The following is a 19,487-nucleotide window of genomic DNA, read 5'->3' as shown; positions in this document are numbered from 1 at the left end:
TGGGACGCCCCTTAATCCTGGCAAAGAAAGGGCTGCAGCCATACGATTTAGTGCTGCGCCCCCTTTCCCTGCACATTAGCTTCCTGGTAGCACACTGTCTAGGGAACTGCAGCACAGCCACCTTCACTTGAAATGGCAGTGCTGCAGTTCTCTGTGCAGAAAAAACTTAGGAGAGGACAGCGCTAAGGGTACATTCACACTAGCGTTTTTCTTTTCTGGTATTGAGTTCTGTCCTAGGGGCTCAATACCTTATAAGAACTGATCAGTTTTATCCCCATGTATTCTGAATGGAGAGCCATCCGTTCAGGATGCATCAGGATGTCTTCAGTTCAGTCCCTCTTACGGTATTTGGCTGGAGAACATACCACAGCATTCTGCAGTATTTTCTCCGTCCAAAATTCCGGAATGCCGAATCCGGCATTATTTTCCATTGAAATGCATTAATGCCGGATCTGGCAAAACGGAACCAGTTTTCCGGTCTGCGCATGCGCAGACCTTTAAAAATGCAAATAAAATAAATACCGGATCCGTTTTTCCGGGTGACACCGGAGAGACGTATCCGGTGTTTCAATGCATTTGTTAGACGGATCCGCATCTGGATCAGTCTACAAATGCAATCCGTTTGCACACGGATTTCCGACGGAACTGCCTGCCGGATCCTCACAACGCAAGTGTGAAAATACCCTAAATCAAAATCAGCAATGCAGCTCCTTCATGGACTGATGGCAGATCCTATAGCCATGCCATCACATTATCAACGGGGAATACAGTATCTCACAAAAGTGAGTCCACCCCTCACATTTTTGTAAATATTTTATTATATCTAGTCATGGGACAGCACTGAAGATCTGACACTTTGATACAATGTAAAATAGTCACAGTGCTCCAGACAAAAAAAATACCTTGTAGCCATTGGCTCCTGAACTGAAAAATTTAGGAGCCAAATTAAATTTTTAGTTGCCAAATCGAAACCGAATCAAAAGTTTGGTATCGTGACAACGCTATGCCGATCAGATCGGCATAGCGTTGTTTCGATACCAAAATTTTGATTCGCTTTCGTCACCAAAAAAACCCGCGTGCATTTAGCATTTTATGAAACGGTCGGCCCATAATAGAACAGTCCTATCCTATTTTTTGGGGTGACAAGGTGACTAAAAAAATGGCGAATCGCATAGTTTTTATTTATATATTTCTGTTACAGCACTCACCGCATAGGAGATATTTTTTAATAGTTTGGACTTTTCGGACGCACCGCTATGTAATATGTTTATTTATTTATGGTTTATATATTTTATATGTAAAATTGGGAAAGGGGGGATTTAAACTTAATATTTTTGGGTACTTTCACATTAGCAGTTTTCTTTTCCGGCATAGAGTTCCGTCACAGGGGCTCTAAACCGGAAAATAACTCATCAGGCATATCCCCATGCATTCTGAATGGAGAGCAATCCGTACAGGATGCATCAGGATGTCTTCAGTTCAGTCATTTTGACTGATCAGGCCAAAGATAAAGCCGTAGCATGCTACGGTTTTATATCCGGCGAAAAAAACTGAAGACTTGCCTGGATGCCGGATACGTAAAAATGTGTAAAAAGGTACAAGACGGATCCGTCTGTCCGCATGACAAGCGGAGAGATGGATTCGCTCTTGCAATGCATTTGTGAGATGGATCCACATCCGGATGCGTCTCACAAATGCTTTCAGTCACATCCAGATTGGCGGATCCGGCAGGCAGTTCCGACGACGGAATTGCTTGCCGGATCACACTGCCGCAAGTGTGAAAATAGCCTTAGTGTTTGTGTTTATTTTTTTTACTTACTATTAGCCCCCTTAGGGGCTTGAACCCTAAGATTTCTGCGCGGGTGCAATGCGTGAGGTGGACGCATTGCACCCGCACTGAATCCGGACCCATTCACTTCTATGGGGCTGTGCACATGAGCGGTGATTTTCACGCATCACTTGTGCGTTGCGTGGAAATCGCAGCATGCTCTATCTTGTGCGTTTTTCACGCAATGCAGGCCCTATAGAAGTGAATGGGGCTGCTTGAAAATCGCAAGCATCTGCAAGCAAGTGCGGATGCGGTGTGATTTTCACACATGGTTGCTAGGATGAAAGTCTATTCACTGTGTTATTTTCCTTTATAACATGGTTATAAGGGAAAATAATAGCATTCTTTAATACAGAATGCTTAGTAGGTGGTCAATTGAGGGTTACAAAATAAAAATAAATGAACTCACCTCCTCCAATTGATTGCGTACCTGCCGGTCTCCTGTTCTTTCTTCAGGACCTGTCAAAGGACCTGTAGTGACATCACTGTGCTCATCACATGGTACATCACCATGGTAATGGACCATGTGATGAGCTCAGTGACGTCACCACAGGTCCTTTGACAGGTCCTGAAGAAAGAACAGGAGACCGGCAGCTACGCAATCAATTGGAGGAGGGGAGTTCATTTTTATTTTATTTTTTTAACCATCATTGGCACTGCGCCACCAATGTTTATTATACTGGGGTGTTGGGGGGCACACTGCGCCACCAATGAAGATAACTGACCTGTTAATACAAATACAGGAGGCTGGTGCCGGAATCAAATAGCCGACACCCGACCTCTATGACAGAGAGCTGCGATCCGCTGCAGTTAACCCCTCAGGTACCGCACCTGAGGGGTTAACTGCAGCGGATCGCAGCTCCCTGTCATAGAGGTCGGGTGCTGGCTATTTGATTCCTGCACCCGCCTCCTGTATTTGCATTAACAGGTCGGTTATCTTCATTGATGGCGCAGTGGCCACAGCCCCTCCCCTCCTCCTCTTGTCTCTCTTCTTATTGGCGGTGGCAGCACAAGGGGGAGGGAGAGACTCCTCCACTGCGCTGCTGAGAAGAACATCGGCGGCGGGGCAGAGAACTATTATCTCCGGTGCCCCGCCGCTGTATTCAACTGCAGAGCTGCGGTGGCGGGTCTAGTCGCAAATGGCGACAAGACTAAAAAGTCTTGTCGCCATTTGTAAATTCTAAGTCGCATTGGCGACCATTTTGGTCGCTATCTGGAGCCCTGAGTCAGTGTACAGCTTTTATAACAGTGTAAATTTGGTGTGCCCTCAAAATAACTCAACACACAGTCATTAATGTCTAAACCGCTGGCAACAAAAGGGAGTACACCCCTAAGTGAAAACGGCCAAATTGTGCCCAAAGTGTCAGTATTTTGCGTGTCAATCATTATTTTCCAGCACTGCCTTAACTCTCTTGGGCATGGAGTTCACTAGAGCTTCACAGGTTGTCACTAGAATCCTCTTCCACTCCTCCATGATGACATCACAGAGCTGGTGGATATTAGAGACCTTGGGCTCCTCCACCTTCCAGTTGAGGATGCCCCACAGATACTCAATAGGGTTTAGGTCTGGAGACATGCTTGGCCAGTCCAGCACCTTTACCCTCAGTTTCTTTAGCAAGGCAGTGGTCATCTTGGAGGTGTGTTTGGGGTCGTTATCATATTGGAATATTGCTCTGCAGCCCAGTTTCTGAAGGGAGGGGATCATGGTCGGCTTCAGTAGGTCACAGTACATGTTGGCATTCATGGTTCCTTCAATGAACTGTAGCTCCCCACAGCTGGCAGCACTCATGCAGCCCCAAACCATGACACTTCCACCACCATGATTGACTGTAGGCAAGACACACTTGTCTTTGTACTCTTCACCTTTTTACCGCCACACACGCTTGACACCTTCTGAACCAAAAAAGTTTATCTTGGTCTCATCAGACCATAGGACATGGTTCCAGTAATACATGTCCTTAGTCTACTTGTCTGCGGGGTCTCTTGTGCATCATCGGTAAAAGAAGCTTCCTTCTGGGACGACAGCCTTGCAGACCAATTTGATGCAGTATGCGGTGTATGGTCTGATCACTGACAGGCGGACCTCCCACCCCTTTAACCTCTGCAGAAATGCTGGCAGCACTTATACGTCTATTTTGAAAAGTCAACCTCTGGATAGGACGCTGAGCACGTGCACTTAACTTCTAAGGTTAACCATGGCTAGGCCTGTCCTGAGTGGAACCTGTCTTGGTCTTGGCCACCGTGCTGCAGCTCAGGTTCAGGGTGTTGGCAATCTTCTTATAGCCTAGGACATTTTTATAAGAGCAACAATTCTTTTTTTCCAGATCCCCAGAGAGTTCTTTGCCATGAGGAGCCATGTTGAACTTCAGTGACCAGTATGAGAGAGTGTGAGCGATAACGCCAAATTTAAAGGGGTTGCCCGAGTTAAGGAAAAATAAGATATAGCACTGTAAATCTGATGGTCAGCGATATATAACGAAGCTAAGCAAGTTTTAGGTAAAAAAAAATATCTATTTCCTCATTTCCCTGGTTCTCTTCTGGCCCTTTGTTTACTTGCAATAAAAACAATCTCTGCCCCTCCCCCTGCTCTGCTAAGGGAGTGGATACAAGAGCTGCCCTGAGTGACATGTCTGCCTGCTGGGAGACTCTGCAGCATGTTGTATGTGTAGGACTACAAGTCCCAGCTGTATAATGACACTGCTAAGGGAGTGGATACAAGAGCTGCCCTGAGTGACATGTCTGCCTGCTGGGAGACTCTGCAGCATGTTGTATGTGTAGGACTACAAGTCCCAGCTGTATAATGACACTGCTAAGGGAGTGAATACAAGTACTGCCCCGAGTGACATGTCTGCCTGCTGGGAGACTCAGTAGCATGTTGTATGTGTAGAACTACAAGTCCCAGCTGTATAATGACACTGCTAAGGGAGTGAATACAAATACTGCCCTGAGTGACATGTCTGCCTGCTGGGAGACTCAGCAGCATGTTGTATGTGTAGGACTACAAGTCCCAGCTGTATAATGACACTGCTAAGGGAGTGGATACAAGAGCTGCCCTGAGTGACATGTCTGCCTGCTGGGAGACTCTGCAGCATGTTGTATGTGTAGGACTACAAGTCCCAGCTGTATAATGACACTGCTAAGGGAGTGGATACAAGAGCTGCCCTGAGTGACATGTCTGCCTGCTGGGAGACTCTGCAGCATGTTGTATGTGTAGGACTACAAGTCCCACCTGTATAATGACACTGCTAAGGGAGTGAATACAAGTACTGCCCCGAGTGACATGTCTGCCTGCTGGGAGACTCAGTAGCATGTTGTATGTGTAGAACTACAAGTCCCAGCTGTATAATGACACTGCTAAGGGAGTGAATACAAATACTGCCCTGAGTGACATGTCTGCCTGCTGGGAGACTCAGCAGCATGTTGTATGTGTAGAACTACAAGTCCCAGCTGTACAATGACACTGCTAATACACACAAGATCTTCCCCCTACCTGCAATGCTCTGCAGAACTTCTTTCAGCTCCTGTGCCCAGCATTTGTCTCCTCACTGCCTGCAGCTACACAGTAAGGGTCCATTCACACGTCCGTAAGTGTTTTGCGGATCCGCAAAACACGGACACCTGCAATGTGCGATCCGCAATTTGCGGACCACACATCACAGACACTATAATAGAAAATGCCTTTTCTGGTTCGCAATTGCGGACAAGAATAGGACATGTTCTATTTTTTTCAGGAACGGAATTGCGGATTCTGAAAAAACGGATGCGGATCCCGAAAATGTGGATTTGCATCCGTTCCAGCCCTATTTAAAGTGAATGGGTCTGCAAATTACCGACGTGTGAATGGACCCTAAACATTTCAGCCCTGAGTCTATGCAGCTGAAGGGGTTAAGAATCCTGGGAGAGAGCAATAAGCAGCAGCCGGCAGTGCAAGGGGGCGTGGCCAGCACAGTGACCTCTGGTGTACAGATCTCTCAGGCTTGTGCAGGAACTTTATCAGAGCAGGGAGAGAAGCTGACATCACAGGTCTTGTGACCCTCAGTGAAATCTGAGAAACCAGCCACTGGAGATAAAGTGAGTGAATTGGAAAGCTGTTACATTTGCCTGGTTAGAAACATAGAAAGAACAAAAAAAATAACTGGGACAACCCCTTAAACACACCTGCTCTCCATTCACACCAGAGACCTTGTAACAATAACAAGTCACATGACACCGGTGGGGGGGGGGGGGGGGGGGGGGGAGAAATGGCTAATTGGGCACAATCTCACTTTTGTTGCCAGCGTTTTAGACATTAATGGCTGTGAGTTGGGTTATTTTGAGGGCACACCAAATGTGCACTGTTGCTACTTTACATTGTATCAAAGTGCCATATGTTCAGTGTTGTACCATGAAAAGATCGAATCAAATATTTACAAAAATGTGAGGGGTGGACTCACTTTCGTGAGATACTGTACTCCTCCAAATTGAATATATTAACAGCACACATCCATAGTAATAGTCATAGTGTAAAGAAACAGGACAACTCACATCTGCTGAAGAAGCTGCTGGACATTCTTGCTTGCTGAATAGTGACACTGTGAATTGCAGATAGGTGACATGGCTCTTGGACAAGTGCAAATGTGTTGAACTGGCATCTGCTTCTTACCTCTGGTATGGAGATCCCACCTGTGGATTCCCAAAAACATTTTTCATTACATAACAATGCATGTATACCATAAAGAAACAATGTTCTCCTGGAGATTAGAGGGGTTCCCCCATGATTTTGATATTGGTGGCCTATCCTCAGGTTAGGACGTTAATATCAGAGCGGCAGAAGTCCCTCTTGCTGATCAGCTGTTTGAAGAGGTCGCCACGCTCACCGTCGCTCTAAAGAGTACTGTGGCCTCCTCACATCTTACCAAGCACAGCACTGTCCATTGGATGCTTACAGCTGCAGCTCACACCCATTCACATGAATGGAACTGAGCTGTGCCTAGGACATGTGACCGATGTACGGTGATGTCACTGGCCTAGAAAGAGGCCTCAGCGCTCATGGCCTCTTCAAATAGCTGATCGATGGGGGTGCAGAAACTCGGACCCCAGCTGATCTGATATTGATCTATCCTGAGGCTAGGCCATCAATATGAACATTCCAGATAATCCCTTTAATGACAAACTCTGTGCATAATGACTATTTCACGTTTGGCGATGTGGAATGGATCCCTTTTCTGTTTATACAGATGTCTAAAAAAAAAAAAATTATATATATATATATATTAGGGCTGCACGATATATCGCAAAAGTAATCGAATCGCGATAATCGGCAAATGCGGTTAGGCGATTCGGCCGAGCCGAAAATGCCGCGATTATTATATATGAAGGGGCCACTATTGATAAAAAAAAGTCCTATTACAGCCTCTGTACTTACTTTCACGATGAATGCACTGCAGCGACGAGCGGGAGCGAGCGAGGCAGCCGGCCGGAGCGGGACTGACGTCACTTAGTCACGCTCCTGCTTCCTGAATTAGGTGGGAGGAGCGTGACAGTGACGTCAGTCACGCACCGGCCGGCTCGCTCTCTGCCGCTCTCTGCAGTGTGAGTGCATTCATAGTGAAACTGTGAAAGTACAGAGGCTGGCCATTTTATGAATAGGAGAGTTAACACATGAAGGGACACATGGGGCCATGAGGGGGACCAGCATAAGATGCTATATGTGTGTCTTATGCTGGCCCCCCTCGTGGCCCCATGTGTCATAGCACACATCCCCCATAACAGTGCCCTCCGCAGGTCCCCCATAACAGTGCCCTCCGCAGGTCCCCCATAACAGTGCCCTCCGCAGGTCCCCCATAACAGCGTCCTCCACAGATCTCCCACATAACAGCGCCATCCACAGATCCCCCATAACAGCATCATCCAAAGATCTACACCTCCACAGATCTCCCACATAACAGCGCCATCCACAGATCCCCCACATAACAGTGCGTCATCCACAGATCCCCCACATAACAGCGTCATCCACAGATCCCCCACATAACAGCGCCATCCACAGATCCCCCACATAACAGCGTCATCCACAGATCCCCCACATAACAGCGTCCTCCACAGATCCCCCACATAACAGCGTCATCCACAGATCCCCCACATAACAGCGTCCTCCACAGATCCCCCACATAACAGCGTCCTCCACAGATCCCCCACATAACAGCGTCCTCCACAGATCCCCCACATAACAGCGTCCTCCACAGATCCCCCACATAACAGCGTCCTCCACAGATCCCCCACATAACAGCGTCCTCCACAGATCCCCCACATAACAGCGTCCTCCACAGATCCCCCACATAACAGCGTCCTCCACAGATCCCCCACATAACAGCGTCCTCCACAGATCCCCCACATAACAGCGTCCTCCACAGATCCCCCACATAACAGCGCCATCCACAGATACCCCATAACTATGTCATACCCAGCTGCGTCAGCGGCTCTTATGGGAAAATCCAAGCAAATAGACCTCTAGCACAATTCCCTTAAAATATCGCATCGCACATCGTTATCGCAATTTTTAGGGCCCTAATCGCAAAAAATTCCCATATCGTGCAGCCCTAATATATATATAAGCCTGAACCAACACTATATTAATAATAATTTGGACCCATAGCGCTAGGCCGAACTACCAGATCAACAGGCAGAAATGGTCGTCATGCAAAGCAAAGGAGCTGCATCCACAGGGCCTGAAACGTCACCCAAGAGACCGTACAGTAAGTTACCGTAATAACATCTTATGACAGTTTGTGTTTGTTAAGCCATAGTCAGAATAATGGCTGTCAATAGCCTCCTGGACCACTAAGTTAAGTAGTGATTGGTATTGTAGCGAGTGGTGGGCATTCTCATAATAAAATAGTTTTAGGAAATTTCTGTAAAATAGATAAATTACCTGATTAACTTTTTTCCCCCCAAAAAGTGGAGGAAAAATGGCAGTGCATCTTATAATGTGAATAATAATGAACGCTTCCATTATGGAAGCCCTCATTAGTGAGATGCGGGGAGCGGCGAGTGTAGTGCTGCTAGTGTTAGTATGGCTCACCGCTCCCCGTCTGCTGCCGGGCACTGTGCCCTGTCCTGACAGCGTACAGGATCACTATGCCCTGACACTGCAGGAAATGCCACAGGATGTGCCATAAATGTTCAACAAGTGCGGGTCCCACCTCTTGGAGTGCGCAGTGCATGCATTGCCTCTTCTGCATTCACTGCATTGTGCCATGGACTCCTGTTCTTAAGATAGGAGCAAGTCCCAGAGGTGGGACATGGGCCTATCAGACACTTACAACATATTATGTAGAATACTCCTTTAAGAAGGAAGTCTATCACAAGAGACCTCTGAAAGATTGGGAAGGGGGAAAAAAGATTTTCATCTGGTGACCTACAGCTATCTAACCATGCTCTTGGTTTGATAGGGAGGTCTCTGGTGACAGACTACCTTGATTATACTTTATTTAGCCTACTTGATAAAAAAATAAAAATAACCTTAGCACGATCCTACACAACAACACATTACATATTGCCAGCCATCCATCCATCCGTCCACATATTTTTGATAACCTACATCTGATACATCAGCAAGAATGGAGAAGGAAGGACGTATTACATCAGGATCTGACTACACAGAGTTTATTTGTAGTCTGTTACCATAGAGACAGATGAATAATCGGGAGCTGTAAAATGTTAGGATATTTTAATGAAGACTCTAGGGGAGAGTTACCAAATCTGGTGTAAATGAAAACGGATTTAGTTGCCCATAGTAGACAATTAGATTTCAACTTTTCCAAAGGTGGAATCTAATTGGTTGCTACGGATAACTAAGGCAGTTTTTCATTACACGAATTTTGATAAATCTCCCCCATTGTGTCTGGTTTAGGGTACATTCACACGACCATGGTGCCACCATGACAGTGTTGCGGATCTCAAAGATGGATATACTATTGAAATAAAAAAAAGCTTATGACTTTTACATTAGCTTTTATTATACTTCTTTATAGGAATACAGCCAACTGCTTAACCCCAAGGACTTTTCTTTGATTATTTAGAAAGAAAGAAAAAAGTTGTGTTCATTAATTCATTCAAGTGCACCATCCAAGCTTTGGTTTATTTGCAAATGTTTTATTTTCTTATGTTTTAATTACGAGATTGGAAAGAAAAGAAGAAGAGCAGCAAACAAACAATATGAAACCACCCAAAAGCCCAAGAGGCTCTAAAGGCTAATACAATTTGCATATATTGTAATTATTTGTGTGTGTACTGAACACGGAGAACACACAACATCAGCTATTACAATGAAACGTCCATTAAAACATTTAGTTTACTTATTCTATATCGTCAAAGTGGTTTGTGGAGCTATTGACCTTTGTTCCAGAGCTTCTGGTGGTGCGGGATCAGCAAGAACCAAAACCTACAAAGTGGTCATGTCGTCTAAAATCTTGACAAACCAAGGCAGAAAACAAGGATAATGCAAACGGAAAAAAAACCTTCAAGGAACGGACAGGCCATCAGTATTAATAACACGGAAAGCCCTTTAATTCATGCAATGACATAACTTCACTATAATTCCATAAAGCCTTCACATTAGCATCCTTAGATTAATAGGTCCGTCATAGTGATGTGTTCTCTTTAACCCCTTGGCGAAATATGACGTACTAGTATGTCATAGCGGGAAGTGACTTCCTGCAAATTGATGTACTAGTATGTCATAGCGGGAAGTGACGTCCTGCAAATTGATGTACTAGTAAGTCATGATGATCAGGCGGGCACTGGAGGTTGGCACGCCCAATCAATTCAGGGGCTCGGCTGGGACTGACAGCTGGGCTCCTGCTGCATCCGTCGGCTTCACTGTAAATTCCGATGTCGGCGGACTAACCCCTTATATGCCACAATCAATGCTGACCACAGCACATAAGAGGATCGCAGAGGGAGGGGGCTCCCTCGGCCTCTCTATCAGCCCCCTGCACTGCACGACAGGAGGCCGATGGCTACCATTGCAATCCCCAGCCACGCAAAGACCTTGGGATCTGCCATGTACGGAAGAAGCCTGTAAGGTCCAGCCCTTAGGCTGGGTCTCACAGGCACACTGTCAGTGTATTACACGGACAGCCAATGTAGTACAATATAGCATGTATCGTACTACATTGAAACAGGGAAAACACCATGAAAAAGAAAATAGACATATTAGGTATTGCTGCGTCCATAAAGACCTGCTCTATAAAAATATCACATGATATACCCCCTCAGATGAACGCAGTAAAAAAGATAAAAACGGTGCCATTTTTTAGTCACCTGGCCCATAAAAAGTGTAATATTAAAGAGGACCTTTCACCGCTCCTGACATGTAATAACTCTGCAGCATCTATTCTTAGACAAGACGATTGGCAGAAAAAAAAAAATACTTTCAGAAAATGAAGACATTAAAACATGATTTTTTTTTTCCCCAAAAATGCTTTATTATGCAAAACAAAAACAAACACACGTGCGCTATAAAAATAACACGTGAACTACGTGCCATGTAGGGTAAATCAGCCCAAGCTGTAAGAACTGTATTTCAAGATGAGTGAATATTGTACATTTTACTGCCTGACTACTTGACTGTATTGCTGTTTTTTTTCTTTGTTCTCAAGAATAAAAAATTGTGAATTGCAAAAAACAGAACAAACAAAAAAAAAAACAACACAAATGGTCTATCCTGTCAGGTGAACGCTGTAAAAAACTAAAAACTAAAATCGTGCCAGGTGCCATTTTTTGTTACCTTGCCTCACAAAAAGTGTACTATCGAGCAATCAAAAAACATATGTACCCCAAAATAGTACCACTAAAACTGTCACCTTATCCCGTAGTTTCCAAATTGGGGTCACTTTTGGGAATTTCTACTGTAGGGGGTATTAAATGCAACATGGCAACTTAAAATTATCCCAGTGAAAACTGCCCTCCAGATCCATATGTTGCTCCTTCCCTTCTGTGCCCTGCTGTATCCCCATACCACAGTTTATGACCACATATGGGGCGTTTCAGTAAACTACAGAATCAGGGTAAAAATATAGAGTTTTGTCTGGCTGTTAACCCTTGCTGCCTTACCGGAAAAAATTGATCAAAATTGAAAATGCAAAAAGAATTTTCTTTAATTCTTGTGGAACACCTAATATGTTAACAGAGTTTGTAAACTCATATTTGAATCCCTTGAGGGGTGTGGTTTTTACAACGGTGTCATTAATGGGTGGTTTGTATTATGTAAGCGCCACAAAGTGACTTCATAACTGAATTGGTCCTTAAAGTGAAAAATGGCTCTATCTTGAAGGGGTTAATTACTTTGTGAATGTCTTTACTTGTTTAACACACATGCTCAGCTTGCGCCATACGTAGTGGGTGCAGCTGTATAGTACAGCAGGCACCCACCAGCAGTGACCAGGATCGGTGATGATGCTGATCCTGGTAATTTAACTCCTCAGATGCTGCTGTGAATAGTGACTGCAGCTATGTGCAGTTAAAAAGAGGGAGGGGGCAAAATTGCAAGACTCCGATCTGTTGTCCTAACAGACTGGGGCCCTGTGAATGTTCCCAGGCTTGTCACGGCTGGCTGCCTAAAAGGACATGCCCAAGACAGGGCTTAGGCAGCCTGTCAGAATACCATAGACTGCATTAGTACTCTATTGCTGTCTGTGGGACAAGTGATCAAAAGACTGCATGATCAAGCCACCAAACAGGTAAGTTTAGAAAAAATTCAAACCAATTTTACATAAAAAAGTAAACAAAAAATAACAGGTATCGCCGGATTTGAAAATGTCTGAACTACTAAAATATAAAAATAAATTTTTATAACGGGAAAAAAAAATAAAAAAAATGATTCACCTTGCTCCCCCCAAAAAAATTTAATAAAACGTGTTAAAAAATTCATACATACCTAAAATGATACCAATAAAAAACTACAGTATGCCCCGCAAAAAAACCGCAATTCGACTTACCGGTAATTCCGTTTCCTTGAATCCACCATGACGGCCCACATTGAGATTGACCCTTGACCTCTGTAGGGGCAGGAACACATAGAGAGTTTAAGAACCCCCCACCCCTCCACCTCCTCAGTGCTTTACAATTACCCGAAAGGTGGAACAAAAGTAAAAGGATATTGATTCATACCCTTAAACTCCTAAATAATCATCTGCATGTATATGCAACTTATAAACAAAAAACATTTTTTTTTTAATATATTTTTTTTTTATTTTTTTTTTGGGAAGGGGAATAGTATGGGCCGTCATGGTGGATTCAAGGAAACGGAATTACCGGTAAGTCTAATTGCGGTTTTTCCATTTCATCCACCATGACGGCCCACATTGAGACATATCAGATAACTAAATGGGTGGGGATATCGCCTGTAAAACCTTCCGGCCGAAAAGAGCTTCATTCGCGTCCGGAAGATTAAGACGATAGTGTCTTACAAAAGTATTAGTGCTAGACCAGGTTGCGGCTTTACAGATCTGGTCCAGCGAGACCCCTCCTTTCTCGGCCCAAGAAGAGGCAGTGGCCCTAGTAGAATGGGCTTTAATATTACCAGGACTGGGTTTGTTCTGGATCTTGTAGCAGCATTCAATAGTGGATTTGATCCATCTGGCTATGGAAGACCTGGCTAACTTCTTTCCTTTATTTTTTCCTGAAAACTGAATAAGAAGGTTGTTATCCACCCTGAAATCTCTGGTAGAATCCAGGTAATGGATAACTATGTCCCTAACATCCAGGAGATGTAACCTATCTCTAGACCCTGTATGTTCGGACCTAGGGATAGAGGGTAGGAAGATCTCCTGCTCTAGATGGAAAGGTGAGACTACCTTAGGGAGAAAACCTGGGTCGAGAGTTAGACGGATATAATCTTTGCTAATCTGGAGGTAGGGCTCTTTAGAAGAAAAGGCCTGGATCTCTCCAATGCGTCTGGCTGAGGTGATAGCGATCAGGAAGGCAGTTTTTAGAGAAAGGTGTTTTAAAGAGATCTCAGATAATGGTACAAATGGAGGTTTTGTTAGGCCCTCCAGGACGATGTTAAGATCCCAAGTCGGAGCTCTGGATCTCAGAGAGGGTCTCAATCTAGAAACTGCTCTGAAGAACCTCCTGATCCATCTATGGTTGGCCAGGCTGCAGTCATAGAAGGAGCTGAGGGCAGAAATTTGGACCTTCAGAGTACTAGGTTTCAGGCCTAACTCAAGGCCGCACTGTAGAAAGTCCAAAATTCTGTTGATGGGAGGAGAGGTGGTGTCTGGGTGCTCAACTCCTAACCAGGAACAGTATTTCTTCCAGATCTTAAGGTAGATGGAGGAGGTCACCTTTTTTCTACTCGCCCTCAGAGTAAGTATCACCTTTTCCGAAAGTCCTCTGCTTCTTAATGTCTCGCTCTCAGGATCCAGGCTGACAGTCTGAATATACCTGGGTCTGGATGAAGAAGAGGGCCCTGGACTAGAATATCCCTCTGGAAGGGAATCTCCCACGGATCTTCCAGCGATAGCTGTTTTAGAGTGGAGTACCAACTTCTCTTTGGCCACAGAGGGGCTATCAGGATGAGAGTAGTTGGTTCCTCCAGGAGCTTCTGGACGACCCGCGGTATTAGTGGTATTGGGGGAAAGGCGTAGGCTAGTTTCCATTTCCATTGTATTGACAGGGCATCGATTGCCCATGGACTGTCTCCTGGGTTTAGGGAGTAGAAACCTTTTACCTGCGCATTTCTTCTGGAGGCGAATAAGTCTACCTCTGGACAGCCCCATCTTTCTGAGATCTTCTGGAAGATATTCCTGTTCAGAGACCATTCTCCTGGATCTACTGTCTCTCTGCTCAGAAAATCTGCTACTGCGTTTTCGCAGCCCCTTAGGTGGATGGCGGACAGAGATAAAGCGTTCTCTTCTGCCCAGGAGAAAATTCTTTTTGCTATCTCTCCAAGAGGCCGTGACCTTGTCCCTCCTTGGTGACGCAGATAAGCCACCGTTGTGGTATTGTCTGACATTATTCTTAGGTGTCGCCCTTTTAGAAGACACTCTCCCTTTAATAATGCCTCCAGGACTGCGTATAGCTCTCGGTAGTTGGAGGAACTGTGTTTTATCTCGGCAGGCCAGGTACCCTGTAGAAGATGATCTCCTATCTTTGCTCCCCAGCCTCCGAGGCTTGCGTCCGTGATTACTTGCACGGCGGGATGGTTCCGCCACTGAAGGCCTCCTAGCAGACGTCTTTTTACTTTCCACCAATCCAAGTCTGTTTTTACGGCCTGAGGGATCCGAAAAATCCTGTCTAGACTTACTTGTCTTCCGTCCCAGATAGTTAAGATCCAATTTTGGATTACTCTTGTGTGGCTTTGGCACCATGCCACTGAGGGAATGCAGGCGGTTAGGCTTCCCAGGAGACTCATGGCCTTTCTGATGGAGCAATTGCGAGCCCTCTGGAATGTTCTGATCTTCACTGTCAGTGCAGTAGCCTTGTCCTGAGGGAGGAAGGTCATCAACAGGGACGAATCTAATTCCACACCCAGGAACTTTATTCTCATGGACGGGGTTAGGGTGGATTTTTTTGTATTTATAATCCAGCCAAGGTTTTTTAAGAATTCCGAGAATCTTTGGGTTGCCAAACGGTTCTCGGATTCTGTCTTGCCCAGAATTAAAAAGTCGTCGAGATATGGAATGATTGTGATTCCTTCCTGACGAAGGTAGGCCACCATCTCTACCACGACTTTTGTGAAGACCCTGGGGGCCGAGGAAATACCGAAAGGGAGGGCGACATATTGGAAGTGATGGATAGACCTGTCTGGTCCTCTTAGAGCGAATCTTAGATATTTTTGCGAAAGATGATGGATGGGGACATGGTAGTAAGCGTCCTTTAGATCGATTGACGACATGAACGCCCCTTCTGGAATCAGAGGGATTGTGGATGGGATGGTCTCCATCCTGAACCTCCTGTATAGAATAGACCTGTTTAGGGGTTTTAGGTTTATTATCGTACGAAAGGATTGGTCTGGTTTTTTTACTAAAAAAAGACTGGAATAAAATCCTCTCCTTTCCTCCGAGATAGGAACCTTTTGAATTACCCCTAGCTCTAAGAGGTCCTGGACGCCCTGCCAGATTTTTGGAAGATCTGATCTGCTCTGAGGTGTGATGCAGAATCTTCTCGGGGGGACTGATGTGAACTCTATCCTGTAACCGTGAGAGATTACATTTAGCACCCAGGGATTTGAAGTTACCTGACTCCAGGAGGATAGAAAACCCATCAGTCGCCCCCCGACCCTGGCGTCATTGTTGTTTATTTTGCCTATTCTGGGGATTGAGGATGAAGCCTCTTCCTCTCCCTCCTTTGGGATAGCTCCATCGGCCAGACTTCCCTTTCCCCCTGTAGGATCTCTGCTGGGGTTGGTACTGACGAAAGGGCTTCTTTTTTGGTTCTTTGTCCTCTGGAAAACCCTTCTTCTTGTCTGCTGCTCCCTCTAGGATTTTATCCAGAGTGGGGCCGAAGACGAATTCCCCTGAAAAGGGGATAGAACAAAGCTTGGCCTTGGATGCCTTGTCTCCTGACCAGGCCTTCATCCATAAAGCCCGTCGGGCTGCATTAGAGAGAGCAGCATCCTTGGCGGAAAACCGGATGGACTCTGCAGACGCATCGGCCAAAAAAGCTGTGGCGGAGCGGAGAAGGGGGAGAGAGTCCCTGATCTCTTCTCTTGGAGTCTTATTTTTTAGATGTTCGTCCAACTCTCCTAGCCATATATACATCGCTCTGGCGACGGAGGTAGCAGCAATATTAGTTTTTACCCCAAACATAGCTGACTCCCAGGATTTTTTTAGGAGGCCATCTGCCTTTCTATCCATAGGATCGCCTAGCTGAGAGGAATCCTCAAAGGGTAGGGCGGTCTTTTTTACTACTTTGGCCACCTGTAGATCGACCTTAGGCGTCTGGTTGTATATCTTGCTTTCAGCCGGGTCAAAGCAGAGCCTATTCCTGAATTCTTTGGGAACGCCAAGCCTTTTTTCTGGATCTGACCACTCCTCCAATATCATTTCTTTTATATTTTCATTAATGGGGAAAACAATAGAGGACTTAGATCTGAGACCCCCAAACATCTCATCCTGCACCGTACGGGGCCTAGGAGTATCTTCAATGCCCATAGTGGACCTGACCGCACGTAGCAACTCCTCCATCTCATCAGCCGAAAAAAAGTATTTTTTATCTTCTTCTAGAATTTCCCCGTCCGACAAGGGTTCCTCATTAGGAAATTGTCTGGATGAGGCGGAGGCCACTTCAACCTCTTCCCCCTCAGAAGAGGAAATAACGGACAGTTTGCGTTTCTTAGAAGGGATGGGGTTGCTGGAGGGGGTAGACAAGGTGGCTAAAGAGGACTTAATCTCGTCTGAAATAAAAGACTTCATTTCCGAGAGTATATCTGGTTGCTCTTCCTTCCAAATTTCCGTAGTGCAAGGTTTGCATAGCCTCTTTTTATAATTTTCAGGGAGACGCTTGGAACAAGCACAGCATTTTAAGGGTTTTGTTTTTGTTTTTAACTCCTTGCTGCCCTGCAGAAGGAAGCAACCAGATATCCCAGCATTAGTAATTCAGATTAAAGAACTGAAATATATACCCCCCAGAAGGGGACTCACGGTACTGGTGGCAGAAGGATCAGGACCCTCCTGGCGGGGAGCAGGTGTCTCAGACATCGCGGTGTAGCAGGCGAGGGGCCGAAAGGAACCGCGGTCTTCTCTTTTTAAGATTCCCGGCGTCTGACGTCATCTAGCTGCGCCCGGTTTGATGGCATAGGCCTGCGCCGCACCAGCCTACTAAGAGGTACGTGCGTCGCCCGGCCCGCCCATAGAGACGCTCCATGCGCCGTACCTGCTCCCCCTGCCGGACGCTAGAACTCGGCCCTCCTCCAGAAGGAAAGGACGCCGAGCACAGCGCGCGATGATCCGAGAAGCCGGCACCTCCAACTGCTTCCTCAAGGAGGGAAGGGAGTCTGAAGGTATGGGGAGGACCGCAGGCCTCAGCATAAGCCGAGACGAGGGTCCTCGATGCTCCTAGCTGGCCAGCCTTAGCTCCTGCCGCTGGAGGCCAGCTGGAGAACCTGTAAAGAAAATAAGGTTGTTTTATCCTCCATGAAGGAGGAACTCTCCACATGTTGGCCCCTGTAGGGGCAGGAAAGCACTGAGGAGGTGGAGGGGTGGGGGGTTCTTAAACTCTCTATGTGTTCCTGCCCCTACAGAGGTCAAGGGTCAATCTCAATGTGGGCCGTCATGGTGGATGAAATGGAAAAAAAAGCCTCAACACACAGGAAGTGACTGCTCAGCCAATCGCTGGCCACAGCACCGACATTTCACAGTCAGTAAATGGTCATTTCCCGTGTGACAGGAGGGGCCCGGAAGCAGAGAACAGGAGGTGGAGTACTGGGAAGCATCATGGGCACAGCAGAGAATCAGTAAGGTGAATATGAAATATTTTACAGTCGAATCTGTTGAATAACCATTTTAATTTGAGTCCCCAAGGATACATAAGATCCATTATGATGTGAGGCTAAAATATGGATCTCACTTTACACACTTCTGATTTTGGCCAGATTGGTGATACCATACAAATGGTGAATGTCCCTGATGTAAAGAAACGGAAACCTCACATGGATAAAATGACATGGATGTGAACACTGACTTTGGTCCGGCTCATGTCAAGCTTCCATTCCTAGACAGGAAGAATACCGTAGTTACTGTACATACAACAGTACCTTAAAAAAAAAAAAAAAAGCCATCAAATTCAACGAGGGAATGACAATAGGTTAGAATGCTGCCCTCTTCCATCCCATAAAAAAAATAAAAAATTAAAATAAACCTGACATGCCCATTATAAGTCAAAAAGTTTAAAAAAAAAAAAAGCAACCTAATGGACTATAAATGGATCTATCAGACACTGTGAAACTGAAAGCCATCATGTCAGTGTGAACTTCTCATATACTAGTGTCCCCTTTTCTAGTATAGAGATAAAGATGCTAATCTCAACTAGAGTGTGGCAACCTCATAATAGGGCTTCCAAAACTCAGACAGTTACTATTGTTGAAGGTCCGTGTGCTTGTGGTGGGGTCGGCAATGACAGACTCACAGGTTTCAGGGGTTAAAAGTCCAACCAACTTTTATTTTTCCACACAACACAGGACATCCAAGGTCATTAGTCACTTTTAAGGATCCAAATGCATAGTTAGCACCGTCCGGGCGCTAACTATACATGAGGTTACCTCACCCAAGTAGGGTTGTTGCGGGTATCGAAATTTCGATACCCAATCAATACTTTTGTCCCGATACGATACCGGGATTTCCATTTTTTCGATACTGGGCTGCACAGTCTAGTATTTCTGAACATGAGCGCGCTGCTGTCAGCGCGCTCATGTTCCTTCAGCAGCACAGGGGAGAAGGAAGCTGTGTCTCCCTCCCCCCTGTGCTGCTGCCGCTGCCACCAATGAACGGAGAGAGGGGCGGAGGAGGGGCGGGCGCACTGCGCCACCAATGATACGAATTTTCCTACACAGAGCGGCGCCCAGGACTAATAGTAAGTGTTGGGACATCTCTGGGCGCCGCTCTGTGTAGCCTAATACTGAAAGTCTGGACCCAGGAAAAGTAGTCTTTAACACATAATACAGGAGGCAGGTGTCGGCAGC

At 45.8% G+C, this 19,487-nt stretch overlaps 1 protein-coding gene across 1 annotated transcript in view; it reads right to left on the bottom strand.

The window, feature by feature from the left end:
• Positions 1–19,487, bottom strand: part of MRPS5 (mitochondrial ribosomal protein S5) — a 97,900-nt gene that overhangs the window by 63,227 nt on the left and 15,186 nt on the right. Inside the window, exon 2 of the mRNA XM_040429630.1 lies at positions 6,353–6,490. Coding sequence (XP_040285564.1) covers positions 6,353–6,490 — 138 coding nt within the window. The remainder of the gene's footprint in view (positions 1–6,352; positions 6,491–19,487) is intronic.

Source organism: Bufo bufo, chromosome 4 (assembly GCF_905171765.1).
Source record: "Bufo bufo chromosome 4, aBufBuf1.1, whole genome shotgun sequence".
NCBI lineage: Eukaryota > Metazoa > Chordata > Amphibia > Anura > Bufonidae > Bufo > Bufo bufo.
This window is presented reverse-complemented; position numbering and strand designations above follow the sequence as displayed.